The sequence below is a fragment of the Podarcis bocagei genome, assembly GCF_964188305.1.
Source record: "Podarcis bocagei genome assembly, chromosome: 5".
NCBI classification, from domain to species: domain Eukaryota; kingdom Metazoa; phylum Chordata; class Lepidosauria; order Squamata; family Lacertidae; genus Podarcis; species Podarcis bocagei.
The window spans coordinates 35952930-35975885 of record NC_138129.1 but is presented as its reverse complement, the minus strand read 5'-3'; the positions used below and the strand labels follow the sequence as shown (position 1 = coordinate 35975885).

Here is a 22956-nt window from a genome sequence, read left to right as displayed (position 1 = left end):
GCACCGGACGCAACATCTGGGGGTTAGGGTTAGGGGGCGCAAATCCACGGGTTTACTTACCTTGCCCTGGGTGCTGACAACCCACGCTACGCCACTGCCTGAGGCAGATGCTTCACCCTGCCTTGTGGGTGGGCTGCCTCTGTCCAGAAGCCACTTAATATTGAGTGTCAGCCGGGAGGGGAAAGGGAAAATCTGGTGGGGTAGAGTGAAACAGAAACTGACCTGCTTAAGCCTCTGCTACAAGAGTAGAAAAAATGCAGTGTGCCTCTCCATGGCGGAGCTGAGCTACAAATCACACACCAGATAACTAATCTGATGAGCAGGGAGGAAAAGATTTGCATCCTCATCAGGGTGCTGGGCCAGGCTAAGAACTGTAAACCTCTCTTCCCAGCCCAGTAACGCAACAGGGATGCAAATCTCTACTCAATCACCTATCTGCTGAGAACCGATAACCCCCATCCACCCAGCTGATCTTCCTGAAATCATTTAATAAGCATTCTGCCCCAGGAAGGGAGACAGAGGTTGGTGGAACATGTAAGCGTATCTGCTGTACTATACAAAGTACGGGGTGCTCTGTAGTCCAGTTGGAGTATGAGACAGTCTGTGTTATTGCATGGGTCAACACCAGTGGATTTTTACTTCATCAGAGGCATCAAAGTTAAGGCCCTTATCAAGCCTCTGGGGGTCCCTCATACAGACCAGAGTGTGCCTGCTGCACTACAAAATCCAGTCATTTTCTTTGTGGACATGGCCTCCTTTTGCCCTTGAAATGGCTTGTGGCAGTGAGACAATGACTTGTTTAATGTGCCTGCAGTGTTGCCTGCCGGCATCGTTGTCAAGGGGCTGTGTGGATCACTTTAATCCTATGTTCCTACTTTTTTTTTTTCGAAAGCACTGGAATAAAAGACAACAGTTCACACCAGGAAACAGGGGCTCCTGCATTCCTTTTCACATAAATATCTTTGTGGTATTCATGGCAAGAGATACCCAGGATGCAGGGCAAACTGCACCTTGCTCACAGAATGAAGGAGAGCAAAGAGTTTAGTAAACACACTGCACGTAATTTCTTTTAGACTGTATGTAATTTGAAACAACAGTGTTGGCGCCAATAATCCCTCACTCTCCATCTCTACAGTTGCCTGGCGTTGAATGGCACTGCTGATTTCATTACTCAAGCCTGCTATATGGTTCTATTCAGTACTTTTCAGCCCTTCGGCTATAAGATCGAGCTCATAGCACCATGTCTCATAGCGGTAGGCCATGCGGATCTGAGCCACGTTGGTCTTGCAGATGTCATTGCCCTGAGGCCCCTCTTCTTGGTAATTCTTTCCCAGAATATGGAGCTTTTCCTGTGGAAATGATACAGTAAATGAGAGCCACCCCCTCACTCAGACTCCCATTCCCATCACCTTTTCCATAAAAAGAAAACGCTATTGCTTCCATTGCTTTCATGTACCCTCTTTTGTTTGCTCAACCCTTCTTATATTCCCAGTCACTAAGCCCTGAGGCGGTGATCTACTTCCACACAGCCACAGGGTACATACTGTGGAATAGCCACACTTAGTTCACTCAGTTTTGACAAAGCATCTGTAAGATAAAACATCAATCTGTCTTGTTCCACTGTTTCACTTTTTTCCTCTCCCCAGAGTCAGAAAATTCAGTGAAAAATCTCCACAGTCTTCCCTGGTGTAGATGGCCTAGATATTTTACAGAATTTGAACTAGCCATTTCCATCTTTAGGAATTGGCTATATTACTTCAACGCTTCCTTTTCCAAATAGCATGGTCTTTCTCCCCCCCCCTCCCTCACCCCTAGATTGCAGTGGGGAGACCATTGCAGTGAGGAACCATACTAGATGCAGTGAGTAGGCAGTATTTAGCACTATTCCCACCCACCCCCAAATTTCCAAATGAACCTCCCTTCCCAAAATGGCAGCTGAGGAAAGGGGTACGGATCATTTGGCTACAGATTGTTAGAAGTCTAGAACCAGAATTGTTATTCCACTTGGAGCTCAAAGCAGAACAGCAGTGATTTGGTGCTGCTAAATCACCCATATCCAGGAGCCCTTTGAGATTTCCATTGAACACCATACCTCATGAGACAAGCCAGATTGCAGAACACTGTAGCGCGCAATCTCACACATGTCACAGGTGCTGAGCTTGAAGACCTGGGCAGCAATGGCATATTCTTCCATGAGAGGCTCCTGGGGAATAAAAAGTGAAATACAAAGTGTAGCCATTGCAAAGGTTGTCGCAGAAGCTGCAATAATCCCCTGAACGCTAGCTGCCCTCACACTTCTGAGAGCAAACAGCAGTCCTAGGAAAGGATCCAGCTGCCTACCTTGGTGTAGTGGAACTGCATAGGGTCATCAGTGGATAGAGACACCATTAAGCCCTTCTGGTGGAAATCAAGAAGTGGGTTCTTGGCATATTCTAGGAAGAGGCTGTTGTTGCTGAGTGGGGACATGGCAATGGGGATCTGAGCCAGGTAGTACAGATACTGCAGCACAGGACTCTGCAAAGAGACATGGCAAGGATAGATCAACATGAGCATGAAAGGACACCTGGGGATCTTCTTTCCACAGCCCAGCACATCTTGCAACTCACCTTCTTGAGGTTCAGACCATGGGAGATATTATCTGCAGTCATGAAGGCAGCCAGCAGGTGGGTGATAGCACCAGCTTCTCCACAGTGAGGACGAAACAGAAAAGTGTTCATTCCGCGTTCCCTGAGGGTGGCAAGGCAGCCTTTATGCAAAACCCAGAACAGTGGACACTTCTAGCATTATTTAGGAAGCAACCATCAGATGGCCCCAGACAGCTTCCGACTTGAAGGGACCAAACATGCTGGTGTAATGCTGGGATTAGCAAGCAGCAGGGACTTCACTTTTGTGCTTTGCATTGGTGAATGATAAAAATCCATGTTAACATGCAGATGAGTGTACTGTAACTTCTCTGCTCCACAGCCACACAAATCCAGTTGCTTTTCTGCCCACAAAGTTAATACATGTTTGAAACTCATGCAGGATGGGGGGATAAATTGGGGGTGCAGTTTGGTTGAGAGAAGCAGCAAGAACAGAAAGGATTAAGTGATCCTTCACTGCTTCTCTGTATTAAATAGATCTTTCTTAAAGCATTTTTCTCTTCTTTATAAAAGCACCTGTCTTGTTTCATCGCAGTTGTCTGCAGATAATATTTAGTTAGGTCCCAGAGTCTCATTAGCTCTTTTAATAGAAGGCTTAGACAATATTATTATGGTGTATAAAACCCATTCTCAAACTAGCAAAGGAAAAATATATATAAATATCTGAGAGAGATTATTTCAGCAGTCCTGGTCTTATTATATGAAGACATTACTTTTGCCAACACTATATTGGATCCTTACTTAGTCCTCAGTTCACATAAAGGAGGAGTGGCTTTCACCAGCTCCCCCTTTCATCTTGAGCTCCCTACTGCACCATTCCTAAGGGCCCCCCAATCCCCAAGAGCAGATTTTGGGGACATGCAGGAGGCTGCAGAGGGAGAGAAGAGGCGGCAAACCTCTTTTATGCAGATGTGAATTCTGTTTCATTTACAGAAGGCAGGTTAGAATCCAAGCATTTAAGTCTAGCAGAACCTGGAACTGTGCCTCTTAGGGCTTTGGATCAATGAAGGTGATGGATTGATGCCGTCAAGCTCTTGAAATGCAATATGCTTTAGTCAGGGTTAGTGGGTGGTCTTATCAGAACCAGCAGAACTAGGAGTGTTACTCCTGCTAAAGCAGTGTTTCCTCAAACTTGTTGTTGTACTATAATACCCATCATCCCTGACTAGCAGGACCAGTATTTAAGGATGAAGGGAGCTGTAATCCAGCAACAGCTGGGGACCCAAGTTTGAGAAACGCTGTACCAAATGTTGGTGCAGGTTATTTGTAATCGAAGCCTTTCACCTGGCAATAATCCTTCTGCCCAGGCTGGGACTCACCGTCGGAGATGATTGAGGACCATGATGTTGGCATACATGTAGTACACATAGTATGTATAGGAGGGGTTCTTCTCATGGGACCACTCCTCCGGCTTGGGGCTCTTGGTGCTGAACATGTGTCCACTGTGCTTGGACTCATCATCCACACTGTCAAAACCAGTAATCTGCAAATCGTACAATTGGTTCTGAGGAAGGGACCAACTCCAAAAGCAAGTCCACCTTCACCAAATAACATGAAGCCGATAACCTCTAATTCCCATCACCCAACAGTCACCCTCTGCTGCAGGGGGACAGAGTGGCCACCTCTGTCCAAGGTGCTACCTTGTTGAAGCTGGAAGACTGAAATCCAGTAGTGGTTAGGTGTTGTCATTTCTTATGTAGTATCTACCAGGCATCACCTTCAGTGAGGTGGACCCTTGGCCAGATCTGGTTGACAATATGCTGACTTAGATACACCCTCGGGTTTCTGGTGCTGTATTGGCCACTCTCTCTTTCAAAGAGCAAAGCCTGTCACTACCTAGGATTAGGCCCAAGGTGCCTCTGGGCAACAGTACTCACGTGGCGCAGAAACACACTCAGCTCCTTGTTGTCCTGTGGGTTGATTGTCGCCTGAAATATTGGCACAAAAATGTTCTCCAGCATCTTCCCAAAGTGTGGCAAAAAGTTCTTTGATCTGAACACATCACTGAGAGGAGACAGAAACACTTCTGCTCGTTTCCATACCACTTACGTCGGACGTTTGAGAGAAAGGAAAATGTAAGCGGGATGCAAATGGCAGAAGCAACTGAAATGAAGCAAGTGAACTCAGTGCTGAAGCACATACTTTGTCCCAGCTGTGTCCCAGCTTCCTGCTCATTTTGCTTTGTCCCATAGAACCCAAAGGAAACAAAAGGAAATCCAGATAATGTCATGGCCCTGGCCTTGAGCTCAATCAGAGTCAGAGGAAGAAGAGCCAGCCAAACTCAGGGCTATGATACTACCAGGTAAGGAACTGAGCCAGGCTCCTGTTACTGAACCTGAGACTAGTGGTCATAAGTCTGCAGACTTGAGCCAGAATCCTTGTAGATGGCTTCCCCTGAGTTCAGTCCCCTTGAAGGATCCAATATTCTCCCACTCCACTCCACTGCACCTGCCCAAGACCATAGGCAACACACTAGGAAACAGGCATGGAAAGGAAGAGAAACCTTCACTTTCAGGCCAGGAGATAGGGGAGAGAGGGGAAGTACTGAAGGGGTAGGGTGCATGGAGGGGCCCATAATTAGTGAAAGAGGAGGAATCTGGATTAATCAGATCTATACATGGAATTTGGCACTTCTGACCTGATCAAACTTTGCCCCCACCAGTACTTACTAGATTCTGGGCACTTGGATCATCCACTTCATATTGGGTGAATAAACACGGTGTGCGTTGAACCAGCTGGCTAATTTTGGCCACTCTTCCGGTGAACGCCCATAGATGGAGAGCCGTGGCTCTGCGTACTGGTACTTGGCATCCTCCAGGTCAGAGCCAACCTCCTGTGAAATAAAAAGGGAAAGGGATTACCTGATCTGCTTCCAGGAACTGGCCTTATCCTCAGTCTACCAGCCGCACAGACACAAACCCTTGCATACCATAGTCTCTAACCTTGATGATGGTGGCAAAGTATTCACCATTGATGGCATTTTCAGACTTGAGGTAGAGATCACGCAGCTCACTGGCACCCACCGGGTTATACTTGGCGTTGAACTTGTCAAAGCGCTGGAAGGTCTGCCGGCCCTGTGACATGGAGGAGGAGGAGAAGTCATTGGCTAGGTGCACAGAGCAAAGAATACTTGTAGGAGGTAGAGATGGCGGGGCAGCAACAGCTGGGGGGGGGAGTAATTAGCCACAGACAGTCATATGACAGAGACCATGTGGAAGGGTGGGAGATCTCCTGTACTGGAAAGGAAAAGCAGGACTCACTGCGTGGACATCAAGGGAGTCCACAGTCAGGTCATAAGGGTGAAGGTTGAGCTGCTCAAAAAGCTGCTTGAGCGTCAAGGTCTTGTCCTTGGATTTGTACACAACCCTTTCAGAATTTTCCCGGTAAGACTTCTTAATGAATCGCAGCAAGTGCTTCTGGTTCATGCAAGCTGCAGCATGGATGTGTGTGTCGATCTGTTAAGAGAAGAGAAAGGTCAGCCTAGGAGGCAGATGCCTCCCTCCCACAGAACCCACCCCAGCAATAATATTGGGGGAGGCACTGATGAGGTACATCATTGTACCTTAAGGCCAGGGTACCTAACCCACAACTTGCAGGTCTCATTCATCCCCCACAACCCTCTCCCATTTGCCTTTAAAAAATAGTAGTTAAATGCTGTATTTTATTTTATTTTATTTTATTTACTGCCCCTATTGGCCTTCCACTGTGACACCAGACTTTTTTGAAGCTCTTAATGCACTCCCACTAGTTTTGCAGGGGGAGGCCAGAATGTGATGGTAATATTACGGTGCCACATGTGTGGGGGTTTTTTGTGGCCATCCAAAGCCCCTCCAAATCTTGTAAATTAAAATAATAATATTTAAAAAATATGTTTACTGACTACTTCTCCTCTGGTAGCACTGGGTCCGAAAGGTTTTGTTGATCCCCCAAACCCCCAAATCCATCCATTATGAATAAATATTTTTTTAAAAAATTAAATTAAAAAAGATACTGACCATTTTTGCTGCTGCTGCTTCTTCTTCTTCTTCTTCTTCTTCTTCTTCTTCTTCTTCTTCTTATTATTATTATTATTATTATTATTATTATTATTGAATGAATTTATATACCGCCCTATACCCGGAGGTCTCAGGGCAGTTCACATAATAAAATAAATATCCTTTGCTGTAATTTTTATGATCCAGCAAAATTTGCCCTTTAAAAAATATTGGCCACACCCACACCTACACTTTGGCCACACCCACTTTGATCTGCAGCCCCAGAGGGTGACAAAGATCAGCCACTTCTGCTTGAGGAGGCAACACCTTGGACAGATCCCTCACCTTACGGCAATTATAGAAGTCCCGATGGGGGTTGTTCTTCAGCTCCTTCAGCTCTTCCATCTCATTCAGCATCTCATGCACACTGAACTTGGAGGAGAGGAACCGAAGGCGTCGGTGTGTGTAGGTTTTGCTGCAACAGTCAAAGGAAAGAGCATCGTCTCAAATAAGCCACTTGCAGAATAAGAGGCCAAGCCCAGGTTCACCAGCTTGCCAACGCAACCAACATTTGCCAGCCAGAAGTAACCCTGCTGCTGTCACACGACAGCTTGATAAAGGTCACATTCCAGAGCAAGTGACCCGAGACAGCAGAAGTCATTGCAACAGGGATATATGTGTGCTGCCTTGGGGTGGCTAGACTTTTGCCCTTTTCTTATTCAGGGCAAACCCAGGTCAGCAGCAGCCACCTTAGGCAGCAAACCCTGGGCATCAATAAAAGGAAGCACATTGGTTGTTAGCTCACTGTTACATTTTTCATTGCAGGCTGGGCGCCCTTTGGATTTTCTGCCTGAGGCTTCAATAATCTCTTGGTCTGGCCCTGCTTATGCGCGAAGGGGCCATACCTCCAAGACACTTACACAGGTCCCTGAGCTATAAGGGCCAGCAGGAAGTTCATGTCATCAATGAAGACATCCAGGTTAGGGTAGGGCAGGTCCTTGGGCTCACCCCTGGCAGCAGCAGCTTTGTCAGCATAGATGTATACCACACCTTCTTTCATTTCCACATGGTAGCCCAGATTCTCGGGCAAGTTGCTAGACTGGAAGGGATCTTCGTCTTTCTTCACAGGGGGAGAGAACACTAAAATCAAGAGGAAAGTGCACTAACGTCGAACAAGGGAAGGACAAAGGAAAAGGCTTGGGTTTTTTTAGCATGCTTCTCTTACAGCTGTCAACCTACAAGAATTAAATTCTACACCGCTAAGGAAACCACATGACTGCCAGGACTGAGACTGGCTGAAATCCCCATGAGAGAACGCCACCACTATCCATCCCCTGCATGCAGATGCTTTTGCTACAGTTTCTGTCTTTGTTTTAGCTAATTTTGGCTCCCGACTGCATGAGTATCCTTTAACAAGATGGCGCCTCTTGTAGCACAATCCTAAAATCCAATTTATTCTGCGTGACTAATAACAAGCTTAGGTGTGTTTTAGTAATTGCACATATCTTTTGTTTTGAGTGTGTAGTGAAAAGCATTCCCAGAAATGTGAAAGTCCTGCCTCCGCCTCAAAGGCAGAAGGAGAAGCAGCACGGTCAGTGCTCTAGCCCTAAGATAATGGGTGCCTAGGCTTTTCATACCTCACACCAGGGCTAGCCAACACAGCACCTTTCATTTATTGCTGGACTACAGCTCCCACCACCCCTGACCACTGGCCATGCTAGCTAGGGCTGATGGGAGTTGAAGTCCAACAGCTTCCCAAGGTTACCTGTCGGCTATCCCTGCTTTACATCATATCCTCGTTTGATTCACAGGCCCCTTTTCCTCTTGTATGTAGATAGATCTGATATAATGGAAGTCTAGACCAGAGAATTAAAGTCTGATTCAGATACAGACTAAGAAGAATACCCCTTTGCACATGTTTTTCATGCAATAGGTTTCTTGCTCAATTCTAGCCCTCTCCAGTTAAAAAAAAGGATCAGATGGAGGATGGTATGAAGGAACCCTAGCTAAGATGTCTTTTGGAAAGCCTCTGCCAGTCACAGTAGACAACAGCAGGCTAGATGATGTGGCAAAAGGGAATTTCCTATATTCCTACCTGTTATGAACAAGCATGTGTGACAGAAGCATGAGAACTCCACTTAGGCCAGGCTGTTCTTTGTAACATGGGAAAACAGGGGGGTGAGGTTGAAAATGGCAGACTGGGTGAGTCACCAAAGCTAAGCCAAAATATGGCATGATATTGCACACTGGAAAGAGGTCCAGCACAAGAAATATAGCCCTAAGGCCAAGGCTACATGTCATTCAGATTCTCTGACTACCTGACAGTATTCATAGTAAATTCAAAAAGATACTTGCTCAGATAAGAATGAGAGCCAAGGTGGAGGGGAGGTGCCAAACCTCTACAACTCCATCTGGGAAGCTCCTCTCCTCAAGTCTTTGCAAAGGCCTGGCTCTCACAGGCCCCGGCAGAAAGCTGCTCTCACTGTGCTCTTACTTCTAAGTAAGGAAGGCCCATAGCTCAGTGGTGGAGCATCCGAATGGAAGGCAGTGGATCCCAGGTTCAACCCCTGGCCATCTCCAGGCAGGGCTGGAGGAGACTCCTGTCTGAAACCCTGGATTGCTGCTGCCAGTCAGTGTAAACAATACTGAACCAGATGGACCAACAGTCTAAGGCAGCTCCCTATGTTCGTAAGCGTTCTGCATGCTCAGCACACCAGCTCTGCACAGACAGGAGTGTGGTGGTGTGTTTTTTTTAAAAAAAAGATTGAAGCAGCTAATGCAATTCTCCACAGTGCCCTCCATCCCACCCACACCCACCCCGACACCTGCTGTCTTGCTCTGGGACACACCCACAAGCCCAGTCACCCAGTACAGCCTGCACAGCCTGCCTGGGTACTTACCTGGAAGCAGGTCGTCATTTGGCTTCCACACCTCACTTTCAATAGTGCGCAAGAACTGGGAGGGAGTCTTGGGGAAACGCTGGAAAGATTTGTGCATGTACTTCTCCCGGATACACAGGGCACGATACAGGCCTCTGCAGACCACTTCAAAATCCTCCACTGTCACCTGTGGAAATATTTATTAAAACTTCTGGCACTGATAAAAAAAGACAGAAATTACAAAACAAAAGGGGGGAAAACCCAGGTGTGCTGAAAACCACAAAAGGGCACTTTAGCCCTATTCCATACCTTCCAACATTTATCTGATGAAAATAGAGACTTCCCCTTCAACATTTCTCCAATGAAAATGGAGATATCCTATTCCATGCCCTCTGACATTTCTCTGAGGAAAATAGGGATGCCCTATTCCAAACCCTCTGACATTAGGACTTCCGGGGTGGCGCCATCGGCAATGGCGGACTCCCTTTGAACTGGAGGGACTAGCTCTGCGTGAAACAGGTCTTTTCCGCTACGGCGAAGCGGGGACCCAGCTAAAAATCACAGGCGGATGAAGCCTGTGACCATGGGACTCAGCGGGCACCCTTAGCGCCCCCCCCAACCCGCAGAGGGGCGCGGTGCTGTGAGTCAACTGCTATTTACGTGGAGCGAAGCTGCACAGCCATTGCTGGAGAGCGCTGCCTTTTTCCTGGGACAATTTGGCTTCTAAAATAAGCACCCGTGAGTACTTAAACTTTGAACAATTGGACTTTAAATAAGGACTTGCGAGAAGAAAGGAATTGGACTTTAAAATTTATTTTAATTTGGTACTGAAACGGGAAAGTCTAAACAGGAAGTCAGCCTTCCGTTTCTTTGTAGACAGAGTAAAGCAAAGACAACGTAAACTAGAGCTCAGAAAATCGCTTCTAAAGGATTGGCTTTCATCATTTAAAATTGTTGAACCCCCCTTCGGTAGCAGGAGAAGAAGGGGGATCTTTTTTGGACTGTTTAAACCTGCAGAAGTGAGTTTAAAGTAAAGTAACTTTCCACCATCCTGATCCTGGAGCGGGGTGTCAGGACTGATGTTTTGAAGCTCATTGACCAGAGACAAACGTTTTTGACAGATAGTTAAAGGAAAGGAAACATAGTGATTCCATTGTTTCCTTTCGCACTTTAAAGGAACAAATATTGACAAAATATCTCAAAAAAGATACTTTGTTGCAAGAGCAAATAGAAGTTCTCCCCCTAGAGGGAGACTGTGAAACTGTAACCAATTCCAGGGAGCTTGCAGCTGTTTCAGATTACAATCGTGGGAATGGACTTGTGACCTTGAAGGACAATGTATTCAGAGGCTCTGTTGTGTGCTCTCTGTAAAAGAAGTGCCCTACTGGAACAGTTAAGTGAGAAGATGGATTTGATGACTAATGCGGCCAGAATTTTTGAACAGGCAGTGGGAAACTATGTGGAGCCCACCCAGGAATTAGATCAGGAGTGTGTCCTGACAGAGCAAATGAGAGAAGAGGATGTTGCTGAATCTTGGGCGCCAGAGATGGAGGGAGCTGCGGCCTTGCAGGAACAAGAGCTTTTGGATTTGACAAATGAACTTGGAAAAAGCCAGATTTGGAAAGATAAAGTTTGGACTGGTCTGGAAATGGGGGGTTGGATAGACCCCCCTATGCAAGGATGTGTGGACTTTCTGAGTCTGGCAATGGGCCGTGAGATGTTTGGAGCTGTGGGGGCTCTCAATTTCGGAGGGATTCTGAAACATCTTCTTAAATACCACATGGAGTTGAGTTTGGACTATGGAAAAGGGGCTGATTTGTTGAAAAGGGTCAAAAACATCACCAAGCTGGAGTTCCCACGAGTGAAAGGAGAATATGAAGAAGAGTTGCAGAAGGGACATGGAAGAGATTTAAGGGCCTCGGATATAAGGTTGCCAGGTTAATGCGCTAGATCGATGGGATAAAAAGGACTGACAAAACCCGGGACCAGGAGGAAGGGACGCTGGATGAAGATTGGACTTTTTATTTCTCTTTTTATTATCAGGATTGTTTTATAAAATTGATGAATGTTAGAAAAATGTTGGAACGAAATTATTTGGCTCTAGTAAAAATGTTTAAAGAATTAGGTAAGAATATTATGGTTGTGAGAAGTTGATAAAAATAAGATTTAAGTTTTAAGTTTTTAAGGTTCTTTATAAGATAATATGAAAATAGATTAAGGTAACGTAACGACAGAATACTATGAAATATGGAAAGGATTTGCTGCACAATTTTCAACTAGGATACAAAAAAAGGGAGGAGGAGGAGGTCAAAGAAAGAAGGTAATGAGAGTTGAGGATTTGAGAATGATGGATTTATTTTTTGTTTGTTTGCGGTGTATTTTTGTTTTTTGAATTTGTATTGTTTGAGGTGGTTTGTTTTTTCTTTGTTTTTTTCTATTTTCTTTTTCTGATCTGTTTTTTCTTTGTAATTTCAAAATTTTCAATAAATATCATTGGGGGGGGGGAACAAACCCTCTGACATTTCTCCAATGAAAATAGGGACATTGTAGGAAAAGTGGGACATTGTAGGATCAAATCAGAAACCAGGATGGCTTCTGTAAATCTGGAACTGTCCCTGGAAAATAGGGACACTTGGAGGGTCTGTCATAGGAATAATAAATGATACAAATAATACAGCAGGCAAGGAAAGGGGATTCTCAGAGTTCAAATCATGCAAAAACCAAAACGCTCATGGAAGGTGTGAAGCAAAACTGGCAGAGGTTGTAGCCTGAGGACAGATAATGTGGCTGGTAGGGGGAGGGAGCGGCCTGTGGAGAATCCCAAGGACCAGATGGAGAGGCATGGGGGACACATTTGGCCCATGGGCCTAAAGTTCCCTACTCTTGCACTGTGAGATAAAGAGTCGTCTCCCAGCATGCCTGGTTGGAGGTGGTGGTGGTGATAACAATAGCAATGAGAATGAAGCAGGCCCAGCGTCAGCACATGGCAGCTATTGCGGCTCCCATGTCCTTGGCAGGGCCGATTGCACTGACAGTTGCCTGTCCTCGTTGAGCTCTGGTGGCTGCCATTTAGCTGGTGCCTGCCATTTTATTTTCCCTACAATGATCTGGGCCATCACAATTCCTGGGCTATGGTAAGGAAAACAAAATGGCCGACATTACGAGATTGTCACTCACAGGAACCTTTCTGCTCCTTACAATTAGGAAGGAAGGAAGGAAGGAAGGAAGGAAGGAAGGAAGGAAGGAAGGAAGAAAGAAAGAGCCACTGTTTTGCAATGCTGCAAAGGAAGCCCACCCAGGAGGGAGGCCACAGCAAGAACTTTGCTTAAACCTGGAGCCGTCTGTGGGATAGAGCCCAGTATGGTTGCTCGAGTGAAGGAGAGAGTACAGCGTATATTCCAGCAGCAGCCATGTCTTCCAATAACCCACCAAGGCTGGCAATGAAAGGTGATCAGGGACATGGCAGGATCCAGCTGTTGGAGCTATTTTGAGCACCAGGATGTTCCCACTTCAATTTCATCAATATCCCTTGACCCAGCAAATCCCCCCATATTTGATTTATTTCTCAACAGGTTCAAGTTAGGCCACTCAAAACACAGACGCAGCTAGCCTAAGGACACAGCTAAGGTTAGTTGCAGGAGTCCCACTGAACTCCGCCTCCTCCCATTCCATTTCGGGGCTGTGTCTCTTGCAACTTGAAATGGGGGGGGGGATATGGGGGATGGAGATCTGGAAAGAGCAGCAAGCCTTTTCTACGTGATCGGGGTTTGTGCCCAATAAATGCGCCTTTGTTGCCCATCTATAAAGCCGGCAGATATTCTCTCTCAAGGCAGTGCTGGAGAAGGGGAGTGGACCACATTTTCCAAGTGCTCTGTAAGCACAATGCTTGATTATATTCACTTCATGACATTTTAGTTTTAGAGGGCTATTTTTTTAAATTCTCTGAACACACTTTATTTTACTTCCCTTGTCGATCCCACTTGCAGTTAGCACACACACTATACATTTAAAGCACCCCCAAAGAAACCTGGGAACTGTAGTTTACCAGTGAGCTACAAAACTCAGCACCCTTAACATACTACAGGTAAGGTCTGCTTTAAATATATGGCGTGTACCAACCCTGAACAGACTTTTTAATATATGATTATTATTATTATTCAGGGAAGCCCTGAAAAACAGGAGGGTTACCTCCCCCCCCCCATTTCAAGTTGCAGTATTGGGAGTACCACAGTATTGGGAGTACCACATCTAACAAAATGGAAGAAGAGGCAGCAGAATAGGCTCATCCATGGCAGGAGATGGTTTGGCACCTCCAGCTACTGACCCCTGCAGCATAGTCGCCCGTGATCTGAACACGCTGGAATTTGGGAACGGCTTGATACGAAGCACTGCTGGAGATGACCTCATCTAAGGTGGACAGTTTGGTCGAAGACTTTCCCGCAGTAGGAACAAGCAGTGCAATGGTCTTCAGCCGCAAGAGCCTCTTCTTCCTAGGAGGGATGAAGAAAAGGAAAGAAACACAAATGGAAACTCATTTCATATAGTTTTGTCTATGCTTTGGCAGCAATCATCTGTATTGCATGTTCAGTTCACCATACACTTCCCATAGCTCTGGCTACATTGAAAGTTTGGCTGATATTTCATGATCCTGGAGGGAGGTAGCAAAGGAATATACAAATGTCTTTATATACTGTATTGTGGAAGGCCTTGTCAGTAATGGCACCCTGAAGACTGGCTGGCACCTACCATGCCTATTTTGTGGCACCAACTAAAGATCTATCTCTTCCTCCAATTCAAAAAGCCTTTGAATTGGTTTTTGAAAAAGGAGAGAAGAAGTGATAGTGGTATGTTTTAATTACATTTTGTCTTTTGTTGTTGTGATCTGCCCAAGGATCACTTGTGATGAAGCTGAACTATACATTCTATAAATAGATTCAGAACTAGCATCTTTCTGGTGTGGTTTTGGACCTTCTCTGAATTGACTAGCTTCTTCAGCAAATTTGTAATCTGCATCTAAAGACATTTCCACGAGGAAACAGGGCATACAAATTATGGGGTCAGAGTAAGCCACTGAGGAATAGGAGCAAAGTGCTACTGCTCAGGTAGTATTGAAAAGAGGCACACTTATGGAAATCAAAAGGACAAATAAGACCATGGCTTTCACACTTGCTTGTAGTGAAAAGCTACCTATCTGCCGTCATTATCACATGGAAATACTCCATTCTTCCGTAGGAAGGCAATGTGGTTGAGAATATATCTGCTCAAAACTGTTCAGTGCCTAGAAACATAGGGCAAAGGCTACTCTTCCAACAATTCCAGCCAAGTGGCTTGGGGAATGTTTTATATCCACATCAGTTTTGAAAATCTACGTGAGCAAATGGTTTCGCTTTAAGCTCATCTTCAAAATACTTAATCACTTGGTCTGCTCTGATGATTAAGGGGTGCTAGTACAGACGGTGCACTCTGTGCTGGTGGCTGCTCCGACTGGAATTAGCCACTCTGTAAAGGTAAAGGTAAAGGTAAAGGTACCCCTGCCCGTACGGGCCAGTCGTGTCCGACTCTAGGGTTGTGCGCTCATCTCACTCTAGAGGCCGGGAACCAGCGTTGTCCGGAGACACTTCCGGGTCACGTGGCCAGCATGACAAAGCTGCTCTGGCGAGCCAGCACCAGCACAGCACATGGAAACGCTGTTTACCTTCCCGCTATAAAGTGGTACCTATTTATCTACTTAGGGGTGCTTTTGAACTGCTAGGTGGGCAGGAGCTGGGACCAAATGACGGGAGCTCACCCTGCCGCGGGGATTCGAACCGCCGACCATGCGATCGGCAAGTCCTAGGCGCTGAGGTTTTACCCACAGCGCCACCCGCGTCCCACAGCCACTCTGTAGTTTCCCATAAACGCAAGTCTTCCAAGGTTCAGGAACCAGCTCTTTTCACATCCGTTGCCACCTTTCCTTAGTGTGAGTGCAAGTGTATCTGGCACCTGCATTATGATGCTTCAGAGGTACTGTGATCAGCACACATCTGGCACAGGATCTATCTCAGCCACACCTTACTAGGTTACCCATCCAATCTTTCATGGCTCCTCCTTCCTCAGCCCCAATTTCCCATTATCCCAGCAGTGCATGCACACATACAGAACTCTCACTTTTTCCCAGTGTCACTTGAACTCTCCTCCTCGTTGATCATATGCTGTTGCATTTCATGATGTGATATGGGGCAGACATCCTCCACATCAAAGGGAGAGATTTCGTGCCGGCCCCCTTCATCCTTCACCTCTGAGGCAAAGACCTTCTCTGCGAAGGAGCGCATGGCATCATCCGTTTCTGTCAGGAGAAAGCAGAAGGTCACTAGGCCAGCTCTTGGTCATTGCGGGAGGATGGATCAATTGCGTCACTCAGCACACCAGCCCTGTGTGCACTCAGAGGCCACCTCATGCCTGCATTCTCTTTGTACGCATGACAGGGAACTGACAGGCTAAAACAGTATGTCACATGTGCTCTGAAACTGAAGACTTACCTGCACCACATTCCTGGATGCAGCTTGATAGTTCTAGGGGAGAATGCAGCTACAGGGCTGCAGAGTATTTACAAAGCTTCCGTATCATGTGTCACACAATTGATCCATCAGCCTCAACATAGTCTACTTTGACTCAATGTTGCTGCAGGGTTTTAAGCAGATAGTATTCTTAGTACTTCTACTGATAACCTTTTACAGCGAGATTCCAGGGCTTCAGTGAGGAAAGGTGAAACACCAGTGACGAACCATGGACATGTTGGGGTGCATAAATGCTTCATGGAGGTGAAGACTGACAAGCTTCTCTTGGTATCCACTCATGGCTCTAGATTCTGGGTGGTTAGAGTCTGCGTTTCTCCATAGTCTGGAAATGTTTGTGCCTCTCTACACTGAGTATGCTGTCATGGCAATGAGAATAAGAATGAAGCTGAATTTGGACTGATAGGTTTGGCTTTCTCAGCCAGTAAGTGTAGATGGCATCACCATAGTGGGTGCAACCTGCTTTGGACTGTGAACTGGATCTAAACTAAATTCCAAGCTAATGTGAAACCAGGTGACTTAGAAAAGAAGTGTCTTACCTGTTTTGGGCTTCCTCATTGTAGTCTTAGCCCGTTTTTGTGGAAATCAGAGCCTGGATATCACCCTTCTGCCACTGAGCAACGTGTACAGGAAAGGGCAACAGTCATAGATGTTTCTGCTTAGAGATCTCAAGGTGCACAATAAGGAGTGCTCACAAATAACTGTGGGGTCAGAGCTCCAAAAGGCAGGCTCTGATCTTTCAAACAGCCTGAGACTACTGCATGATGTTTCTTGTTGTAGCCAGCAATGGTGGTGTATGCAGGTACAGTCCCATGAAAGGATATGTTATACAGATCTGTACAGGTCCTTCTGAGTATGGATAGTGTGAGACCTTTCAGGTTATGGTGTTTCACAGGATAGTCACGTCTGCTGAGAATCAAGCATTGGCTATGACTTACTGTCCAATTCTATGCATGTTTACTCACAAGTAAAAGTCACCATCACCCGAGTAAGTGTGCCAAGAACTGCAGCCTTAGTACAGTCATACCTTGGTTCTCAAACGCCTTGGTACTCAGACGTTTTGGCTCCTGAATGCTGCAAACCCGAAAGTGAGTGTTCCGGTTTGTGAATGTTTTTCGGAAGCTGAACATCTGACGCAGCTTCCAATTGAGTGCAGGAAGCTCCTGCAGCCAATCGGAAGCTACGCCTTGGTTTTTGAACCATTTCGGGAGTCGAACGGACTCCCGGAACAGATTAAGTTCAACAACCAAGGTACGACTGTATCATACAAAAGGCTGCAGGGGTGTGTGTGTGTGTGTGTTGCTCTGGATTTTGGAAGGATGAAATTAATTATTAAAAGCATATATTTATTACAGTGACTAACAAAACAGATATATTGGGTGGTACCCAGCAAAGTGGTTCTCTTAGTGCAAGGACTTTGGACTGTGCAACAGAACCTCTCCTCTCTTGCTTTCTTTGAGCGTCCCCTAAATCTGTTCTGAAGTTTTCTCCAACTCTTTGGAGCAGATTTGGGGAAGAAATGGGGGTGGGGAGGAGGAGGAGGGAAAGTTCCATTGCCCAAATGGAAATCCTTGCACTAATGGGATTAGTTTATTGGATACATTAAATTCATATAGTAAAATGTTTTGGTGATCGGTGACTATTTTGCTGCCGAGAAAATGCTTTTCTATAAGAATTTAATATCTCAATCACTGTAAACCATCCACACACGTAGGCTATCAGAAGGGCATGTTTGTGCAAGCACTGCTTTAATGGTGGACATTGAGGAAGCAGGGAAGTAATCTGGTTCAGCAGGAGATATGCAAGTGGAATAAGCAGGAAGAGCATAGGGTATCATGACAATGAGATGGGAATGCCAGAGGCCATGCAAATGGCAAGTTCATGCAATGCCACTTTCCAAACAGACAATGTGCATGGGGATTGAGCGGGGAATGAAGTCCACACTCACACCAGACTAGAAGTTTGGACATAAGGGGTTGTCGTCCTATTCCGAGCTCCTAAGTCCTGCCTAGAGACCTCTTGTGTTGTCAAAGCAGCCAGTGATCCACATCTCAATTCCACAAGAACACGGAAGCAACATTGTTCCCAGCAAATGCCCTTGCGCACAGGGGTTGCTGGGCAATGTGGCTCATGCTCACCTGTGCACCCAGCGGTAGCCAGGCAGCCCAGAAAGACAGCCATTTCTCAGAAGGGCAATCTGTGCCAATGCCCAGTTTTTAGGTTGAAATGCAGTCATATACCAGGAGCTTAATGAGGAGAGAACCTTAGAGTCCAACTATATAACCCAAGAGTCAAAGTGGGCCCACTACCAAGTAACTTCAACCATTCACTCGTGTTCCTCTTTTCCCTGCAAGCAGGGTGCTTTTGAGGGTCCAGTTAGTTGTAAAGGTAAAGGGACCCCTGACCATTAGGTCCAGTTGTGGCTGACTCTGGGGTTGCGGCGCTCATCTCGCTTTATTGGCCGAGGGTGTACAGCTTCCGGGTCATGTGGCCAGCATGAATAAGCCGCTTCTGGTGAACCAGAGAAGCAAGAAAACGCCGTTTACCTTCCTGCCAGAGCGGTACCTATTTATCTACTTGCACTTTGACGTGCTTTTGAACTGCTAGGTTGCCAGGAGCAGGGACCGAGCAACGGGAGCTCACCCCATCGCAGGGATTCAAACCACTGACCTTCTGATCAGCAAGTCCTAGGCTCTGTGGTTTAACCCACAGTGCAACCCACATCCCTGCCTCTAGTTGGTGCCCAGGTAAAAGACTTGGTGGAGAGAACTGGGCTCCAGCATTCCTTCCTAGTATTGCAACTCAAAGGAAGGTATCTGAGCTCCTTGAAAAGGCAGGTTTGATGAAGGGCTGAATCATCCAGACTCATGAGGACAGCACACCCCATGCAGGTCCCGTTATGACACCCTGCCTTCCTCCAAGCCCCATACAAGCTTTCTTCCTCACCCCAGATGCATCAATAGCTCCTGGCAATGACTGCTGAGAAACGGACAGTCGCTGAGTTGCTGTGATCATTTGTCTTTTGGATATGATCAACTGCTTAACAAAGCAGCAGGCGGCACAAGGAAGGCCGAGTTATACTCACGTTTCTCCTCTGCTGTTTGAGAGTGAAATAAAATAAATGTAATCAGATCACAGGATGTAGCACCTAAAGTTTTTTTTTTAACCCGTTGTCCACATTTATATACAGAAACGAACATTTTTAATGAGCAAATGTTTGCAGAAATATATACTCTACATACCATAGTAGTTGAACAGCTCTACAATGGGAAGAAAGAACAGTTAAGAAAGCAATTTGGGACAACTTGCCCAGACATCCTGATATGACGGATGCAGTCTTTTAAATTCTACCTCAGAACCAGGGATTGGCACCACCAATATCCCTTTCCATGCATTTATTTGGATACAAGTGAGCATATGGAAGGGGCTTGTGAGGGCCTGAACTCAATGACTCCATGTATTCAAAAAATACTGTTTTCACAGACTCTGTGCTTGTACATCTGAAGGTATATAGCTTCTTGTATGCATGATTTGGAACATTTGCCTACAAATGTAATACTCTCTTTGCAAATGGTAACTCTGTGAACATATGGTGGTCTGGGGCATGACTCTGATTACCACCTTTCATATATGCCAAAGTAATAATATGAAAAGATAATCCTTTAGTCCACACACAAATATTCTAAAACCTAGTATGTAGAACAGTTGTTTGGTAAGGAGAAAATCAGCCTAGACTAGTTTGAGGGCCTAACCCCACTTCCTTTTGTTCCACTGCTTTCCCCCACTCATTAGCGCTCAATCAGGGCAAACAGCAATTCAGGTTTTCTCCAGATTGACATTTGCTCCAATTTAGCACTAGAGAGTGTGTTTTCCCTGGGGCTGGAGCGAGGCAAGAGGGAAACCGCTCAGATCCATGCCTACAAATCACAGGTCAAGCAGAAGTGTGTACAAGCCCTTAGCTGGAGTGTTTCCAAGCATGGAAGATACCACTGTATCCGAAAGGGGTGCAGACTGACAGTTTTTAAAAAAAAGTTAGTGTGAGATATCAGTTGAAAGTGCAACACAAAAATGTGGTCCAGGTCTTCTTAGTAGGCACCTATGGGCATTATTCAACATTTCTACCATTAAAAGCACAGGTCCATCAATGCTCAATTCTCCCCTGACAATTTATTAGCATGTCTACCAGTAGGATTCATCTTCTCAGCTCGCTTGCTCAAAGGAAGTGAAAGGATACAGCAGCAAAACTTCCTATACTTCACCTTTAAAAAAAACCATGCAAAAGTACAAACTGGAACCAAGGTCTGTTTGTTAAATATAACTGTCATACTCAAAGGGAAACTATTGCACCATTCGCATTCTGTCAAACGAAATCAACAGACCTGAGGCTACCTGTTCATGTGGCATGGACATTGTAGGAATATTTGATTATGAGCTGTGGATATTTATTACAGTATTTTTATTTAAAAGGGAAGCATCTTTGTACACTAATATGGGGGGGGGAGAGAACTGAACTCTTTGATAACAACTTGAAGTATTGGACAAAGAGAAAAGCGACAAAACACTTTTTAAACCCATTTTGTTTGCTGTAAGAAATGTTCCTTTAGGAGCATAACAAAATAAGAGCAAGTTGAAAGGATTATTTATGTAATTTTTAAGCTTATCAAAGGCTTAGATTTAATATGTGGATAGTTGCTGCTGCTGCTTCAAAAAATGCAATAAATCTAATCAGTTTTGTTCTAGATTCCTTGGACCATGTTGCTATTCTGCTAGTAACAGCACTGAACCGCAGAGTTGGAAGGCAACATATTCCGAGGAGGGTTTATTCAGGTCTTTTACGAGCTGACAAAGAGAAGCTAAATCCAGCCCCCTTTTGACTACTAGCCTGGTGCATGTCTTAATTACTTTGCTGCTAATGATAAGCCATTAAAGGTTACTGAAAACCCTCTAATTTCTCTTTTATCTGGCAAACACCAATGTCTAGGGCTGCTCCTGTGGAAGTTTATCCAACCTCTGATAAATTTTTAACACAGCAAAACTGGGTTCTGCTGAATCGACTGGTCTCATCCAATTTCACTTCTGTGGCCTAAAAGCCACTTGCCTGACTGTCTATCCAAACTACTCATATTGGGAAAGCTAATGGCTCAGGCTCTCACTCCTTCCACCTCCTGTGCCTTGCATAACTTAAATAGGCAATCAGAGCTGCTTTGTGAATCCATTCTTGAGAGTCTGGCTATTGGCACCGACCTCATCATAAAAGAAGGCTTCCTCCCAACTTGCCTAAGGCTACTTGGGAATTTAGACCTACCTGGAACTTTCACCTTCGGCATTTTCCCTACTACCTCAGGAGAGTCCTGAGAAACCAAGTGTGGCGTGGATGAGTAGAAGAACGAAAATGCACAACCACCCAACACTCATTTTACTATTTATCTCTGCTCTTGTAACCCAACTCTCCTCGTCTAAAAGGAGTGAAGGAATACGCAGCAGACTATTTAAAGCTGCAGCCAGGCAAAGTCTCAGTTGTTAACAGGTGAAGCTACAGGCTTGGGGGTTAACTCTGTTTGTCCCGAGATGTATGGGCAGTAAATTTGGGAGCTCTGCTCCACCCACCACAAATGAGAGAATGTTGCCAGGATCATGGCCAGGACTGGGTGTTTTTGAGTTGGTCACAGGTGGCCCCTATCACTGACTCATGAATGGAGACCAGATTAGCACAACTATTTGCACTGAATAAAAAAGTACTGACTTTGCACCACAATCCTTTGGGATATGTTCAGCACTGGAACTTATCTGCAGTATCCTTTCAAGCAGTTTTTTGCCTCTTCAAAATCTGTATCAATCCAGGCTAGCGGTGGGTACTCTGCTCCCTTAGAGCAAGATTGCATGGCAAAACTAAGAAATATTGAATTCATCAATACATACCAAATATGTTTAGTGCTTTTTTGAAATGTTATTGTATGGCTTTATATGGCTCCAATCCTTCCTGAGAATGGACGCTCAAGTTTCTGTGGTAGCCAGTGGTACATTTGTTTTCTCTACCCCCTGCTGAGCCTACCCGTTTTATGATGTTACATTATTTAATGTTATTGTATTTTATAACTAACTTCAATTGGCAAATGTCATCCTAAGGGCTAGAATGGTGGGATATAAAATCAAATTTTAAAGCAAGGCTAGCACAAGAAATGAATATTATGACTACTGCAACAGGGCCAAGTATTTGAGTGGCCTTCCTAAAACACTGCTTTGCTTCTGATGTACAACCACGACAACTATTTCCAGTCACCAATGTCTTCTGACCAGGTGCTCCAAATTCCTTATTTCCCATCAATATAGCCCAACCTTACAGCCAAGCCCAATGGCTCACTCTTTTGAATGCGCAAACTATCTGCCCTCTATGGCTATCTATAAAGAGTGCATTTGCTTCTAATCTTTCTGCGCTGAATGTCAACGGCATTAAATTTGCATCTGAAACCAAGAATGACCTTCAGGCTCTACAGTCTTGTTAATTCTCTTTTGAGTTCTTGCGCCTTCTTTTATCCAGAATATCAAATTAACTAGCTAAGCTTCCTTGGGGTCAGAAGGAAAAGGGTGAACAGAGAATGTGAGGATATGAGCAGAGCAGATAGACCCTTGTGCTCCATGATGGCTGTGTCCCATTGGCAGGGCTTTATTAAAAGTACATTTTCCTCCTTGGCTGGGAAGTTTCACTGCCTAACTTCTCCTGGCATACATGTGTATGCAAAAATCCAATAGTTTCAAGACCAAGATTCTTAACCTAAGCAGTTTGGGCTTCTGTTCTTTTCATGTATGACACCAAGATGTGGCAGGCTTTTTGACATTAAACATTCAGGCTGAAGCGGCTGTTGATGCACAGAACTAGGGTGCTGCTGAGACTAATGTGTATATTCCA

The 22956-nt window shown here is 45.3% G+C and overlaps 1 protein-coding gene across 7 annotated transcripts; it reads right to left on the bottom strand.

Moving 5' to 3' along the window:
- Positions 1-1063: 1063 nt before the first annotated feature.
- Positions 1064-21470, bottom strand: AMPD1 (adenosine monophosphate deaminase 1). Of its 7 annotated transcripts, XM_081194699.1 has the most exons (16): positions 21355-21431; positions 19135-19146; positions 15643-15820; positions 13820-13985; positions 9517-9682; positions 7537-7756; positions 6962-7091; positions 5903-6097; positions 5585-5716; positions 5312-5475; positions 4520-4646; positions 3962-4125; positions 2607-2727; positions 2341-2514; positions 2093-2203; positions 1064-1349 (listed from the first exon to the last, which is right to left on the bottom strand). In XM_081194699.1, exons 1-16 carry the CDS (start codon positions 21374-21376, stop codon positions 1191-1193), a joined length of 2241 nt encoding a protein of 746 aa, XP_081050825.1. In that variant the 5' UTR covers positions 21377-21431; the 3' UTR covers positions 1064-1190. The 7 variants fall into 7 exon arrangements, with proteins under 7 accessions (XP_081050825.1, XP_081050826.1, XP_081050827.1 ...); XM_081194700.1 differs by lacking the exon at positions 19135-19146 and having other exon boundaries at positions 21355-21470; XM_081194701.1 differs by lacking the exons at positions 19135-19146; positions 21355-21431 and adding an exon at positions 16589-16654.
- Positions 21471-22956: the final 1486 nt, after the last annotated feature.